Source organism: Folsomia candida, unplaced genomic scaffold, assembly GCF_002217175.1.
Source record: "Folsomia candida strain VU population unplaced genomic scaffold, ASM221717v1 Fcan01_Sc005, whole genome shotgun sequence".
NCBI classification, from domain to species: domain Eukaryota; kingdom Metazoa; phylum Arthropoda; class Collembola; order Entomobryomorpha; family Isotomidae; genus Folsomia; species Folsomia candida.
Genome location: NW_019091197.1, coordinates 3,140,565 through 3,156,995, shown reverse-complemented (window position 1 = coordinate 3,156,995; position 16,431 = coordinate 3,140,565). Strand labels below are relative to the sequence as shown.

The 16,431-nt window shown below is 35.5% G+C and overlaps 1 protein-coding gene across 4 annotated transcripts; it reads right to left on the bottom strand.

Moving 5' to 3' along the window:
* LOC110850321 (ankyrin repeat domain-containing protein 6) lies at window positions 1–11,136 on the bottom strand. 4 transcript variants are annotated; one of them, XM_035851789.1, is made up of 11 exons: window positions 10,880–11,136; window positions 10,746–10,823; window positions 10,160–10,255; window positions 9,070–9,174; window positions 5,580–5,592; window positions 3,317–3,433; window positions 2,998–3,094; window positions 2,261–2,327; window positions 925–1,494; window positions 570–849; window positions 1–437 (listed from the first exon to the last, which is right to left on the bottom strand). In XM_035851789.1, exons 2-11 carry the CDS (start codon window positions 10,776–10,778, stop codon window positions 304–306), a joined length of 1,512 nt encoding a protein of 503 aa, XP_035707682.1. In that variant the 5' UTR covers window positions 10,779–10,823; window positions 10,880–11,136; the 3' UTR covers window positions 1–303. The 4 variants fall into 4 exon arrangements, with proteins under 4 accessions (XP_035707682.1, XP_035707683.1, XP_035707681.1 ...); XM_035851790.1 differs by having other exon boundaries at window positions 10,886–11,136; XM_035851788.1 differs by having other exon boundaries at window positions 10,746–11,136.
* Window positions 11,137–16,431: the final 5,295 nt, after the last annotated feature.

The following is a 16,431-nucleotide window of genomic DNA, read 5'->3' as shown; positions in this document are numbered from 1 at the left end:
TTTTTCGTTCATGTATGTATCTCTAACAAGTAGATATATTTATTACAAATAATTTGTGAAACTTTTACCCTCTTGGAGGTGGAAATACACATTTTTAGTTGAGTAAAAAATTATTCATATGTAGCAACTATTTAAAATAATGCCATATATATATTTTTAGTATTCAGAGTTCTTTGCTGATGATGAGTTACTTAGAGTCAATCAATGTCAGCACAAAAGTCTAAATGATAAAGCTAAAAATCATGGAACACAGAAAGGTGAATTTTGGTGTCTTTAAATCATAAGGCCGGAATGAGTTTTTAGTCATAATCCGCTATCACTGTCAGACTCTTCGTCTGCTGCTGGGGATGGGGGCGAGGACGTAGGCACCATGAGGGCAGATGCATTTTCCAACAGCTCATTAGCCTGCATCAAGGCTTTTGGGTTTTTTGATAGCTCTGAAATATGTAAAAACATACTTTAAATTGACAAATATTTTATACATATCTGCATACTTATGTAATAATGTGAATTGCTATTGGATCATTAAATTTTGGAATCTCTCAGTTTATCATATTCAATTCATATACCTTTCCGAAATCGTCTATACTGTCGAACCCAATCCTTCAGTTTGTTTTGGTCATAATTGATTGGATTTTGACTCGTTTTTGCGACAAGTTTCTCATTCAGCATGGCCTGCAGGGAAGAGAGTTGGGCTTGCGTGTCCAAGTGAATTTTGGCCAATTGGCTGGTCAAAGCGTGAAGTTGGTCTTCATAATTTTTCGCACATTGGGCAGGATTATCTTTGGCTGTGCAGACCGGTTGAAAGAACTGAGAACAATAGCACCCTTCTGAAACGCCAACGGGCCCCTAAAAACCAATCACTCATAAATATATATCCTGTTCACGTTAATTATGCATATTTGCATATGCTAAAGTACATACCTTATGGATATTTCCAGCCAAGTCCAGATAGTAAAGTTCCCCACTTCTTAAAGGTTCATTCGGCAACGAGTCAATTTTTGGGGGAGGAAATGCTTCTGGATTCGGATGATAATGACATCCGTACGGTGACCAGTTTGGCGTTATATCATCGGGATCTTGATTGCTATTTGACTTAGGATGACTTTTCCTGGAACCTCCTTCCTTTGACTTTTCCGGGTGTTTATGCCCACTGCTTCCACCACCCCCACTTTTCTTGTCTGAATGATCTGACTTGACCTTGTTATTATTACTGGACTTTTTCCCTCTGGAAATATTTCCCGTTGAGGAAGGTCCGCTACTCGCAGATTTGTACTTTGAGGCTCTAATTTCGTCACGTTCGATGGGAGAGACGATGGGTGGTGGGTGTTTGAGTAGTTCGGATATTTCGGTAAATCCTTTCCGATTGCTGATGTCAAGCGCTGTTTCATTTTGATTATTTCTCAAATTTGTTCGACATCCCGACGCCAGCAAAAGTTTGGTCAATTTTTTTCGATTTTGTGCACACGCGATGTGTAAAATTGTGTCTCCGTTCTAAAAAGAGAAAAGCATAGTCAATCACACATATACATAGGTAATTTATACTGGAGTTGATATTGATGCTATTAACTTATCAAGAGGTGCTTTTGCCGTAAGTAAATTTGAGCATTTATCATAAGAACTAAATTCTCTTTAATTTTCACTCCTGTCATAAATCTATGATGAGCAGTATGGTTTATTCTTAAAGGAGGCAAAGTCTAGAATTTTATTGAACCAGAACATAAGAATTACGACCCCTATAACCTAGAACCAGCTTTTTAAAGTCTCAGCCAGATCAAGTTAAAACTTTATTGCACATTTAACTAAATTCATGTACTTATTTGCTTTGTAATATTCAATAAGTGACGTTTATGTTTAGCTTCTCTTCTTCCAAGTTTACTTTGCTCTCACATCGAAAATATTTACACCCCCTGCTGGGTCACTCTGTTACAAGCTTTATACTGAATTCAGATATCAGGTCATTGCACACCGTCAACTGGTCATCCTCCATTTTTGGAGCTAACATGTAAAGCTTAATGCAATCTGATTTGATATGATCTAATTTTCACGAGATGCTCTTCATGTCTTCATTCACAAAAGGAGCATTGTGTGTATGTGACAGACAGTCAAACTTTAACAAGTTTCCAATGTACACACACTGTTCTTAAAACATGACGCCTTTTTTGACACATAAGATAACGAAATTTATGTCATTCTGCTTACTGCTGACATAGTAATACATGATTTCCATTTAGTAAAGCGTACAATTTGGAATGCATACCTTGTTCTGTAAATTAGGGGCTGCTCGAGCAGATAGGAGGATCCTTGCCACCCCCGCGTGGCCATATCTGAGGGAAGATTTATTAATTATATATATATTAATATTAATTATAAATTATTACGCTAGCTAACATCGGCGGGATAGGGGAATGATTGACGGTCGTTTGGCGAAAGCTAGTTTGGCGAAAATTTATTTTTTTTTAATGTGGTAAAAAATAGTCATGAATGTACCAAATGGCGAAATTATTGTTACATTTGGCGAAAAATTCGTAAAATTACATTTGGCGTTAAGCTTCTCATTTATTTATGTCAAATCACTTAAAATTACAATTAATTTTTATATTGTAAGGTAAAATGACTGGGGAAGATGATTGATAGTAAATAATATTTCAGAGTTGTTGAGCAAAGAATGTTAGCATGTTACGATAACATTCAAATATATTGAGATATGAGAGTATCTCAAGATACCAGAATATAAAGATTCTTATGGTAGTATCTGCATTGAATTTTCATGAGTTAACATTTTCATACAACGCGACATTATTTTTGCCAAAAGGTACTTTAAAAGCATTAAGGCTAAAGTACTGTGAAATGCATGAAATTTGCTTTTCGCCCAATGGAGTTTTTTATAGCGACATTTTTTCGCCAAAAGTGTTTTCGCCAAACTGACCAACTTCCTGGGAAAACCCCCTATCTTGCCAATATTAGCCAACGTGACATAGTTATTGACATAATTACCTGACCCCCGTGTGGAGGCAAGAATCGCCAAACGTATTAACGACGTTAGGACTGGAACCGGCCAGTAGTAACTCCCTCGTGGATTGATTATGACCAGCTAGAAAACATAACATTTTAATTATAAAGTGATGTCTCACAAAATCAAATTTCTCCTCGCTTCGCCATCACTCGATATACTTCTGGGGGAAAGTACGCACCCACTAAAGTGAGCATAGCAAAGCTTCATGTCGATAAGCGTGGATAAAGAGTACCCACGAATTACTTGTATAAGATTATGACTACTCTACAATTATGTATTGATAGCAAGATAGAAAAATACCTTGACACGACAAATGCAGAGCAGTGAAGCCTCCATGATTTTGCTTATCCACGGTAGCAGGAGAGCTCAGGAGTTTGACGAGTTGGGAGTAGCCCCGCCAGGAGGATTCATGCAACGCAGGAGGTACACAATTACCAAAAGTGCAAGCGCATTTCGCATCGATTTCACCCAATTTCACATAAAAATCGGAAATTTAACTTTGGAAGGAAGGATCAATATAGCACAGCTATTTTTGAATTATGTGCAACCCACCCCTCCTACAAAAATTTGGGAAAGAGGAATAGTGAAAAATGAGAAAGTAAACGTACTAGGTACAAAAAAGAATTAGACCCCAAATTGCAAGTGACGTTTCAATTCCCCTGTAAATACGAACATTTTAATGCACCAAGAGTTTCAAAATTCGAAAATTGGCATCGTTCTTTGCCTACACATAAATCGTTAAAAAAGTAATGATTCCAAGCATTTCACTTGACGACCTGATGCCAGAATTTTCTCCTTGGGAAGAGCTACATTTTCTGTTGTCCCAAAGGGAAATGCTTGGAATCACGAGTTTTTTGGGGTCAAACTTTCTGAGGAGCGGATTGACTAACTAGGTATACTATTTAGATGGGTGGAGATCTCAACATCTCACTATGTGCATACAATGCACACTATATCGGTTTGAAACAATATGCGAAAATTTCCGTGTCAAAATCACTTTTGAAAAAGTTGTGACCATTTTATGGACGCCTGTCTAGGAGTTTTCTATTTTGGATACTTTTGTGCATTTTGGACATTTTGGACGACTGTTTAAGACAGACATTAGAACCATAGCGAAACAATGTCTTCACCAGATTTGGAGAGTGTGGAAGCTGTAAAAGTCAAACGAGATAAAAATTCACCGCATTGAGAAAACTCCTAGACATGTGTCCCTAAAATCGTCACAACTTTTTCAAAAGTGATTTTTACATGAAAATTTGTGTATATTGTTTCATACCGATATTTTGTGCATTTCATGCGTAAAGTAAAATAACTAATCATGCATAGTTAATTAAATGGGACTGAGAGAGAGACCCAGATGCGCGATGGTGTTGGATACCCACCAAAATCTAAGTTTTTTTTCTCTACATCTACTCTTAAGTTAGACCGAGGGAGCTTACGCTATTCGGCGCAGGTAGTGGAGATTGTCATTTATGAATTTAATTTTTCGGGACATAATTGCATGGGCTACGAGCTGGTGTAAAGCATTTTTTGTTAAAATTGCGAAGTTTAGTAGCAATCGCTGTGAAAGTGAAAACCTGGCGAATCGAGTTTTTCACAACCACAAAATCGCCGCTTGTCTTAACCCGAACAAGACGTCACAGTGCTTGAAAACGGAAACACGTCACAAAACGACAATCGACCTTTATATTTCGATGTATTAGGATGACAAAAAGTGAAATTAAAAAAAACACTCGAGGCCACCACTCGTCATAGCCACCCATCAAAAAGTGGAAGCCATAAAAAACTCTTTACCACGAATCCTTCCGGATCAAGTCCTCCGGATGCTCAGGAACTGAAAATCTCAAAATGTGTGTCGTGCAGCATTGAAGTACATAAACTGGGGAATACAGAAAAAATCAAACCAAGTCTCTGAAAAAATGGTCAGGGCCGAAAAACCAGGGTGCAAAAAAGTTGCAAAAAAACGAGTCGACAAATGTCATGAAAAATTTTCATCAATGATGAAGATACCCACGTCGATCTGGAAGCTTCAAAGACTTCGAAAATCACATTTTTTCACTCAGGCAACCCAGTGAGGGTAGAGAAGTTGTATATGAGATCTTAATTCCCTGTAAAATTCCAAGCAAGGCTTACATTGAGTCAGGTGGCCTTAAAACTGAAAACCCTCTAAATGTCTCTTTTTGCGAGAAATTGAAAAAATTTGAGTCTTTTGCAAAAGAACGCACTCCAACCTTCGCTCCAAGGCGAATAACGTGATAGGATTCGAACGTTAATAGCAAAAAATCAACAAGGACATTTCGGAATCTAGTGGAAAACTGCAAATTTGAGTTTTGGTGCGGAAAGTAGGTTTGGTGGCGAAGAATGAAGAAAAATAAGTCCTCCGCAGCAAAAACTAGTAGACATGGTTCCTACCTACACTACTTAAAAGGTTTTATAAAAAACTTCTGAGCAGGTCGAATTCCACAGGTCGTGGATCTCAGTCCAACTTAAGAGTAGATAACCTATATCTTTGCACAAAATGGAAAATAGCCTCTTGCACTTTTGGCTTGGTTTTTATTTATACCAGTATTTCCATGCTGAAATCAAACGAAAAACAAATTATTACATGACAAAATAAGTAATTATATTTCTCACTACAGATACGTAGTTTTGGTAGTACGCATGTAATCTGTACATATGTACACACGATTGTGTCGATCAAGAAGATGATAAAGGTACAGCAATGCAATAAAAAATAAATCTGGTTCAATCTCAAACTCATGCAAATAAATAACTACACTAACTGAAGCTGTGTTGGTGAATTAAAATTCAACAAGAGTTTTTGACATGACTTGGCGTAACCAGGCTGTTGATTGATATCGTGCGAGAAATTATGACGATGAAGACTGAAGGAGGAGAATGCATACGTGATAATTCTAGGCTGGATGTGGTGGTCAATTATTTGACAGGATCAAATTACTTTGGGGGGTAGTTAGCAAGTGTTCAAAAGTAATTGCTGTACCCGTCCCTAAAACTTGTACACATTTGATTCAAAGTGATCCACAAAGATGTTCCGATTAGTATATTAAATTGTGTAGAAGTATACACGTACATATGTAATTCTGCGATATGCATGTAAAATTTATAAAATTCCAGAGCATTCACCTGAATGAATCAAACACAATTAGATCTTGTATCCAAAGGGTGCGGCAAGTAATAATACTAATGTTATAAAAGTTGGATCAGACTTATTGAATACGGAATTATGTAATGCTGGATGGTTGATTTTTGTACGGGAATTGGTTTACAACCTTGTTAAGAGTATAAGCTTACAATGAAAACATAGACAATCAACAGTTGCAGAATAGTTTGACATTTATCTATGCTTCGATTGTTTGGACGGACGGAATATAATGTTCTGAGCATTAATGACTAAATTCTCTTAGCAATTTGTCTAGTTAATAAATTACTTTTATCTTATTTTATTCTCAAGAAACAGCACCCGAATGACCGGTCCAATCCAACACAATCAAGTTTTATCAAATTGTTCAATCACAAGAATTCTTGCTTTTAAGTGTATTTTATAGAAAAACAACATCGTATTTAATGCCTGCCCTGCAGAGTCGAAACCACTCGGTAAAATAAAAATTTCTTCATTTTATGTTGTCGTTAGATGGTGAATTTATATGACTTGAAACACGTATGCAGTCTATCCTTCCCACTCTCAGCAAATATTTGCATCTGATTACTTGAGATAAAGGGTGGCCCAAATGTATCTCCCGACTTTTTCTTTCAAAAGAATAAGACCCTATTTTTCAAAACCATGTGACTTGGCGAACCCAAGTTTTTTTCCGCACATACCCCAGTATTTGGTCTCTCAACAATTCACCCTAACAATGTTGTCATCGCTTTTGTTGAAACTCTATGATGATTTTTCCAAAGTCATTTTTGGTATAAAATTACACTTTTCTTGAACTTTCGTTGTTATCTCTGCTGTCAAGCATGGTTCTGGATCCATGTACATATCTTACTTAAGTATTGCCCATTGGCTATCCAAAACACCCACATCCGGATTTTTAGCAGACTACACCCCCTTGCCCCAAACCGTTTTACTCTATCCTTCATTTTGCGCCATGGTCGTTTTTGAAGCGTGACTTGCAGCACCATCCTGCAGGAAAAGTACGGACTAACATTTGGAAAAAATTCCTTGTTTCTCATGCTATCTAAGTGTTTAGGTTGCATTTTCACTATAAAATTCTTTACCTTGATATGTGCCATACTTGTATACTATGAAAGGTTTTTAAGCCACGCGCATAAAAACACCCGCAACCATAACTTTCGATACCAATTATAACACACGTATGGGTGGTACATCCGATTTTTTTGCGGTTTTGTATCTCATATTTTGTAGGTCGAGTTTTACATGCAGCTTAATTCGGGATTCAATTGTCCAGAGGAAATGACACCATGGTTCTTGACCTTGCATTTTTTCACTAAAATCGCCACTTTTTTGAAATATTTCTCCAAATTTAAGACTGTAATTAATGTTCTTTCGAGATAGTAATGTTTTCCTGGTTAGCTTATAAGTTGTCTGACTAGAATTCGTTGATTTTGCAACCTACTACATTGTACCATCGTAAATTTACTTGTTAATAATCTTCAAGCATTTTGAGTCACTTCGTTCTTTTGAACAACTAAGTACCGAACTTCGGTTTTCGGGTAAATCTTGAGCTTAATTGTTCTTTTTCGGGTAGGTGACATCTTTCCACGTTGGTCAGGCCGCTTTTTGTATTTGACAAAATTTCTGCTGCTGCGTAGTAGTACCATTTTCCCGCCATATCACAATTTCTCCAAATTTTGATTAATTTTTTATTGCTACGCAACCAAAATTTTTGTCTGAATTCTATGATAGTCCCGATCGACCTTCCATATTGGACTACTTATGGTAAAATTTTCAAAATGGAACATTGGCTGGTTCAAGAATTACAGCCGATTTTATCTTAAACTTTTGCAGAAAAATGGCCCGGGAGATACATTTGGGCCACCCTTTAGTTTGTAGCTACTTTTGCCATTAAAAAGAAATAAATGCCAGATAGCTGATAAGGTTTTAATCTTGGTCCCCATAAAATTGTCGGACAAATCAATCAGCCCGAAAAGAAACAGCTTGGACAATTACAACAGATACCAGTTTGGGACTGGTAAAAATCGCAAGGAATATTTATTTTCGAGTCGAAATAATTTGTCAATTGGATAAAATTGACAGCAACACCAAAAACTCTTCAACAATACTTTAAGAACTCCAGTTATGCAACTACAATTTAAGGACATATACCTATATATGTACACTCAAAATAAGGTAGTAATGAATCATTACCACGCGGAATGACTATGTGGCTCTACCTCGTCGGTTACGATTTGTCGTACAAATGGTAATAATAATTTCAGGGAAATTCAAATGCATTACCAAATATTAAGGAAGTGAATACCATTATGTATTAAATTTGAATTTCCCTGAACTTATTATTACCATCTCTACGATGAATCGTAACCGACGTGGTCGAGCCACATAGTCATTCCGCATGGTAATGATTCATTACTACCTTATTTTGAGTGTACACATACATACATATGTATAAATATATATGTATATAGATGTGAAATAATATGATAGAATAATATGCTAAATTCTAGACTCCCTATCACATATTTATTATATGTAGCTACTTGGGCGGGGGTCAAAGATGACACATATTTATGCAGGGTAGCATCTTAATAAGCTACATAATATAGATCACTAGTTCGTATCGCTCAATTTTGAAAATATATACGAGTGATGAAAACTATTAATAATCTATGTGCAGACTACTTGCTTGTTATCTCAATCTCATCTTTTGTATCAGAGTGAAGAGACTACCAAGAAGAAAAGTCAAATTAAAATTATATGGCTTCGTTTAGCCAACGTATTACTACGCCAGACGTATCTTTGCATATTATCAGAATTGAAATTGATCCCAATTCAGAAGTCTGGCATTTATTGTTTGTGTGCCTTAATCCAAATGTAACTTATAACTTACAGACGAATCCTGTTTTTCTGGTTTAGCTCCATGTTGTAGCAAAATTTTGACGATATTGATATGGCCTGAAGCAGATGCTAGGTGGAGAGCAGTGCATCCGCCAGCCTGCAAACAGGAGAAGAAATGTTCATAAAATATTAATGAAGCAATTGCAAATGGCATGAAAACATTCCTCCTTCTTCTTGTATTACTATTTGCTGTTTCAACTTCTGTCAGTTTGCATGTCAAACGACGCCTGCAATCTTTAACGTGAGCTCCTAAATTAATTTACAAATATGCTTTAGGGGTGGTTTCGGGTGTTAATTTGTAGTTAATGAAGGATTAACACCACTAACTTTCAATTATTATTGTTGTTTTTTAGCACTCTGAAAATTCTATTCGCACACACAAGCGGGTTGTAGATAGCATTTCTACACAATTCTACAATTCCCAGGTTTTTGTGTATATGCACAAGAAACAACAGACTTTGCTATTTTCCCATGCATTGTTATAACTGTTTTGCATGCACATGTGCATATATATTCTAACGAAGAAACCTTAAAGTTCAACCAAGTTTCCGCAGTTCTTTGTTAACAAAATTCCGTCACGCACTTATTCTACTTCCGTACTTGTTGTGAGCAAAACAAACACACAGACAACTACAACTTGGTTTTATATCGTATTAATTTAATAAATAATCAGAGCTAACAGACAAATCAGATTTCATTTTGCCACAATATGAAAATCCATGTTCTTGTGTAATACGATAAGGTTGTCTTATTATTCACACGCTATGATTTAAATACTTCCACAAGCAATACATGTACATACATATTTACGTATACATACATATGTATACGAGTAAATTCTAGATACGTATGTACAAATAGCTAGAAATCAGGCAAATCTTACAAATCTGTCACTGCCTTCGCTTTCTCTCGGCTTCTCAAAGTGTCATGCGAAAACTTATTTTAATTGTTATTTGGGAAACATATGCAAAATAGCTCAGCAAAACAATTGTGAACATCAGTGGATGGCATGTACATATAACGTATAATTTATTTAAATTTCACCAAAGCTACTACTATACGAAGAAATGGATTACACTTACAAAATCTTCCTGGTCTACGTTGATCCCTTGAGAAAGAATCCGAATCACAGCTTCTTCATCGCCAATTAGAGAATAGGTTAGAAGAGGTGGTCGAACCTTGAATTAATCAGCTTTTATTAACAAAGTTGTTAAATCCTTTATGCAATTACACATTTTCCCACAATCACTAACCGCTGAACACCTACATGCGTATTTTTAATTATTTTACAAATACTACAGGAAGTGAGCCCTGGAATTTATTATTTGACTAAATTCACTAGTTTAGCCGACTAGCTGCAGTTTAATTTGTGGGATATTTCATCTGACAAATTATTTTCTGTAGAGCAACCAATAATTAAATAAATTTGAGAACGAAATGTAATCACGTTTAACATTCATTTAAAATATAGATGCTTAATCACAAAACGCATGAATTATACTTCTTATAATTTATTCTCCCAATTATTTAATCAAGATGTGTTAAATCTACCCCATCAATCATAGAACTCATCACATACAGTAACAGCAGTTAGATTCGTTTAATTTTACTGGGCGATGAAAAACTGTACTAATAAGCTCTGTACATATATATGTACATACACACTACCTGTTGATTTGGGGAGGATTCTGTCTCCTCCATCCTTAATCGAATCCAAATCCAATTTTTTTAACTGATCCTTTAGGCCTTTTTGTGATAAATCAATCAATATTCACTCCATTCATTCGCAAGGTTACACTTACACTCACTTAACCAATTCTCACTTCTCCTCACACTAATGTCGACTTGTTGCACATCGTGGAAACATGGATTATTAAGCGATCATCATTTTTATTCACTACGCCAAAATATTGAGTCAACTTTCACAATCTCAAATGAATGAAGGGGGCTGCTGTTTTGCGCAAATAAATAGAACGAATAACTTGTTTATTTATTTAGCACGATGAAACCAACCACCAAACGGACGCACTACATAATGATGACTTGCTTGATGCCCAGATCGCCCAAAACTAAGTTTGTCTGAAAAAGGTAACATACACGCGATGCAGGGATGTGTGTGCAATGCAATTTACTACGTACGACCAAGGAGCAAAAACTCTTATTACGCTATATCGAAGCAACAATACGATGTTATGTATTAGATATGCATATATCGTCCCCATTAACTGATGTGGTTTCCCCTGGGGCATCCGTTTTTTATTGGTTGACGAGGAAATCCACCCTGCATCCATCCATCGTCCCTTTGTAATAACGAGGCAACATTCAGTCTGACTGAACACCTTTCCACAATCGACCATCAACAATACCAACACAATGCACCTACCTTATTGCCGAGGATTTCAAAAGAGTACTGTTGTTCGTATTATGCATTGTAGTCCGTGTTGGCGTGGTGGCGTATTCAGCAGCATGTAATCTAGAGTATATGTACATACATACATATGCACTCGCTCAGCAATAGCTACAAAATATTCTAAGATGACAACGAAGGGTCGTTTACAAAATATTTCTATTACTGTAATTATTATGCGATAATTTTTTAATTAATTTTCAGCGCAGCGTATTTGTTCAAGCTGATCCTCGCTAAAACAACAAATTTCATGTTTCCTCCACCCGTGCCAATTTTTCCCCATGCTTTTCACGTTTTTCATGCAGTTTGTTAATACAAAGATTCATTAGACACGCTGTTTAAATGAAACGAACTTGGTTCTTCTGAGAATAATTGAAAACTGGGTGGACTTTAAATTGAACGACTCGCTAGGGAAGAATAAGGAAGTTGTTGATACTTTAGTTCATGTGATGATCTTGGGATTCGGAATTGACGGAAAATGCTTAGATTTGGAACAATCATAAAAAGATGATGGTTCGTAAGATCATTAGACTTTCACAATCACTTTTGATTCAAACAGAAAGGAAAACAGAATGCTCAGGAAATGAAAAGTCATTTGAGGTTTGATTGTTTATTTATATTTCCCTGTATGTATTTTAGCAGGGCGCATAAACTTTTTGTTGTCCGTGGTTTCTCTTAATGGGGTGATGCAGGGATGAGCATTTTTTCATAAAAATTAAAAAATTAAAAGTTCGGGAATTGCATGCAATTTTCACATGAATTTGGTTGTCAACCACATATTAGAAATGAAATAAATAAATCTTATCTTGGTCTTCATCTCTGAAGATGAGGAATAAAGTTCGACGATTGATAAGATCCGTCAAGTAGATAACCAGTGGGGGCCATATGGGTCGGGTGAAGCCCGTGGTGCAGAATATTATCATTTGTAAAATTCGGTTGACAACCAAATTCATGGGGAAATTGCATGCAATTCCCGAACTTTTAATTTTTTAATTTTTTTGAAAAAATGCTCATCCCTGCATCACCCCCTTAAGAGAAACCACGGACAACAAAAAAGTTTATGCGCCCTGGTATTTTAGGGACTATTAAATGATTGTGTACTATTATAAACAGTAATTAGCGACACAATCCTTCATGTAATTTGGTTTTGGGTATGCAATAAACGAATGTTTATCTCATTGTTTACCACTATTTACTTATTTTTGAATGCATAAATTTTGTTATATTTATTTATTTATGTATTGTAAGTAGGTATTTACCGAAACGCGAAATGCGAACACAGACTACCCGTCACGGATAATTTATATACACGAAAACGGTGTTATTAATTGCATTTCTTCGCAACCGTCAATTTTCATCCTGCATGACGAAGTCTTCCCCTCGTAAATGGCTTTAAAAGTAGGGGATTGACTCCACAATTGAAGCCGAAAAAGTTCAATGATATTCGAAATTGAACATCCTTTAAACTATAATCAACATTCTGCAGCTACCGTCGTCGATTTGTCTCAGCAGCAACTGCTCCGAGGTAGGTAGGAATCTCCAACCGACTAAATGCAATGTCGGATGTGGCTACAAAGAGGCATCACGACCAAGAAATAATTTACTCCCAAATTAGATTTTATTGTTTTTTTAAATAATGGTCCCATACTTACATAAGAAGCTAAAGCGGAATATTAAGTCTTCCTGCATATACTGACAAAAAGTCTCTCGTTTATGCTTACTAAAATAAATCCATATAAAATATTTGTGAGCATTGCATGAAAATAATAGCGATCTTAATGGTATTTTTGATTGGCAATTACATATATTCTGAATTTTCGATGAAAAAATAAGTCCAATAGAAATATATAAATATATAACGTCAGAAAATGTTAAATGGATGAAACCGAACAATTTTAAATTGATCACAGGTTTTTATTTCGCTTCATATTTACTGTGCCACAATTACGTATAAATATATCTTGCGATCATTAATTTTGCCCCAATTAATGATCGCACATCTTTACAAAATAAATACACACCTCTCTGGCTCATGTTATTTTTGGTATAAACGAAACGATGTGATGTCCGAATTGCACCAAAATGAGTTTCACAAAACTATTTCAACGCTGACTAAATTAGCCCGACGGGGGTTACGTACTTAATGTCTCTAATGAAATAACAGGATCAACTTACAAATTGTTATAATACAATTAGTGGTAAAATAAAAAAGTTGACTAAAATTTAAAAATAGTTTAACAAAATTAAACTACGCGAGAATTTGTATTTTTCTCCCTTATGAGAAAAATTTCACGGTGAAAACGCAAATTCTCGCTCACGTTTTCCATCATATATACAACTTCGTTTAAATTGAGCATTATGAAAAATCCTAAAACATGTGTTTAATTATTTATCTAGGGCTACATAATTATCGTGGTTTCGTCAAAATCGGAGCGAGACCGCTGGCGTCATCGCCTTGTCAGTTTTCATGAAGTCCATGTCGCCCTATAGTTGTACATAAATATTTCCTGCTACTTTGTTTTTATTATTCTTTGCATGTTTATAACGCAAATACAAACAAAACAAACGAATAACTTATCACAACGGGAATAAATTATGGATGTTGTACATGACACAATTTTTAAAATTCAATTCTTCTCGTCAATTAGCAAAACGGATGCTTCTTAGCGAAATGTATGAAAAACTTAAAGGCTACAGGATGATACATCTAATAAAAGCTTCGTTTAAATTGTTAGATTTAATATTCACAGTGGTCAATCAATTTGACAATGACCTTGATTTGAAATAGGAATTGTTGCATGAACAATGCTTTTACTACTACAATTGGGCTGTGTTTGTATGCAAAGAGGGGTAATAATGGTGGTTGTAGTGGTAATTGTTGTGACGCTTCCTAAATCATCATGGAAAACTAAAAGCAAAACCAAACAAATTAAACACATGGTTGACTTAGAACATAAAAGGGCAAAGTAATTCAAAGTATAATATAAAGCGTAAGATAAAAACATGAAAATAGAATCACAAAAACAACGTACATATGACACTGTGCTATACAATCGCTTGAAAGGTTTCTCTGCGATGCAAAACTTAGGTAATCTGATATGTTTAAATGCCTAATCATTCTCAAAAGTTCATCGACTGCATTTAAGTAATTTCTAGCATGCTTTAAAATGTGCGACTACATATACACCAAATTAATTTCCCTCGTAGATTATATAACAATTAAGAAATGCGTCAACATCACAGGCATATACACACTGTTACATAGAAATCTGATAAAGTCACTGGATTTCTAAGAGTACACAACATACGTGCATACCATGATTATTTGATACCTTATCAATTGCAAAGAATGATAAAGTAATATTGCGTACATACATGCGTAAGTGCAGGTCTTACATGTTTCTATTGTGCTGGTTGCTAATGGAAACCGTGGACTTATGATAAGTATGAATAACCAGTACAAGTAACTGGTTCCAGATGCCACCAGGAAAAGCTTTTCATTTTATTTCTTATCCGATCTCGCTCGAGTTTGTTTTAATTGACGCGTTATAGATTTTTACATATTAAAATAATGGTTTCGCACTAGCATTGCATGGTAAAAGTGAATTTGCGAGTCGTTTTTAAACTTTAAATCGATTTTAAATGCACAAAAAATAAGGCTCTCATGTCCATCGTATTGACGCCCGAAAATCACTATTGATTATCATAAGATGTGATTTCACGCATGTACTCCATCCACGGAGAAATTTTCACCTTTATGGTCTCTAGATGACAACGTTATTACTTGTGCCATTTAAGCTTTGACTACAATTATAAAAGATAATAACGGTAGTCAAACCAAGTTAATTGTAAAACGGGCTTGAAATACTGCATATCTACAAACTCACTCATGTCTCTACATGATACAAATACACATTTTCTTACAAAACTATATATGAATGAAAACCTTAAAACCGTATGTATGTACTAGCCTCTGTTCCAAATAATTAATTCATACAATAATACAATCGTCCTCTCTGCAAATTAAATAGTGACCGCCAAAATAAGGCACGACTATGTAGTCACGAACAACTAAAGTCAATTAACTAAAAATTAAGCATTTAACCAAAATCCAAGATAACAGGTGAGTAATTTATCTCTGACTTTTCCCCACTAAATATTTATTGCACTTGACCACACGACTTTCTCCGTTAACCATGTCCATTTCTCCGACGTCACAGACTGGGAGGAGGGGAGGATCAGCTTCATCCCGATTTTGGTCTATCCAAGAATAATCAGGTGGGGGAGAAGAATCGCCCATTTTTTGTGGAATCTGCAACAAACCGAGGGTACCATGTTTTCCAAAACTGCTGTCAAGATTCAACACTGGTTCCTCCAGTTTGGATGTACTACTCATTTAATACGTAAGAAAAGTCTGTTTTTTTATAATATTGAATTAGGTGGTTTATTAGTTTTTCACTAATAGGAGGTGATATAATATTAATATTAGAGTAATAGTTCTATTAGTACTTATTTCCGAAATATGTTAATTTTCTGATGAATATGAATATGTATGTCATTCGAATTTTCTTTTGCTTACAGCTAACGGCAAAGGAGATCCGAGAAATTCAATTTGTTTAAATGGCATCATGTATAAATCAGCATAAATACATACGTGGGTCTAACCACCTTTAGGGCGGCATACATAAGAACGTATGTAAGGAAATTTACAAGTACATACAATACTTGCCACAATTTCAGCAGCGGGTGTAACAATTTAATTCAATTTCGTTTTGATTTGGAGAAATAAGTATATGTACTTATCCATGTATGATGCTAATCCTAAGAATGACCCTAGAAGTGCGGGGCAGGGACAATGTCCCCATCATCCAAGGTTAATGAGATCTGTTTTGCAGTCAAAGGACAAATCAAGGTTGTCTGACATTGCTTATTATCAGTTTGGTTACC

What these genes read in the sequence shown, in the direction of transcription:
- LOC110850321 (XM_035851788.1), bottom strand. Translation starts at nt 10,778, where the DNA reads ATGGAGGAGACAGAATCCTCCCCAAATCAACAG. An exon ending in ACGTAGACCAGGAAGATTTT is followed by an intron (nt 9,175 to 10,159) that starts GTAAGTGTAATC and finishes TCCTGTTTGCAG; the next exon opens with GCTGGCGGATGCACTGCTCT. An exon ending in TCTGCATTTGTCGTGTCAAG is followed by an intron (nt 3,095 to 3,316) that starts GTATTTTTCTAT and finishes TATGTTTTCTAG; the next exon opens with CTGGTCATAATCAATCCACG.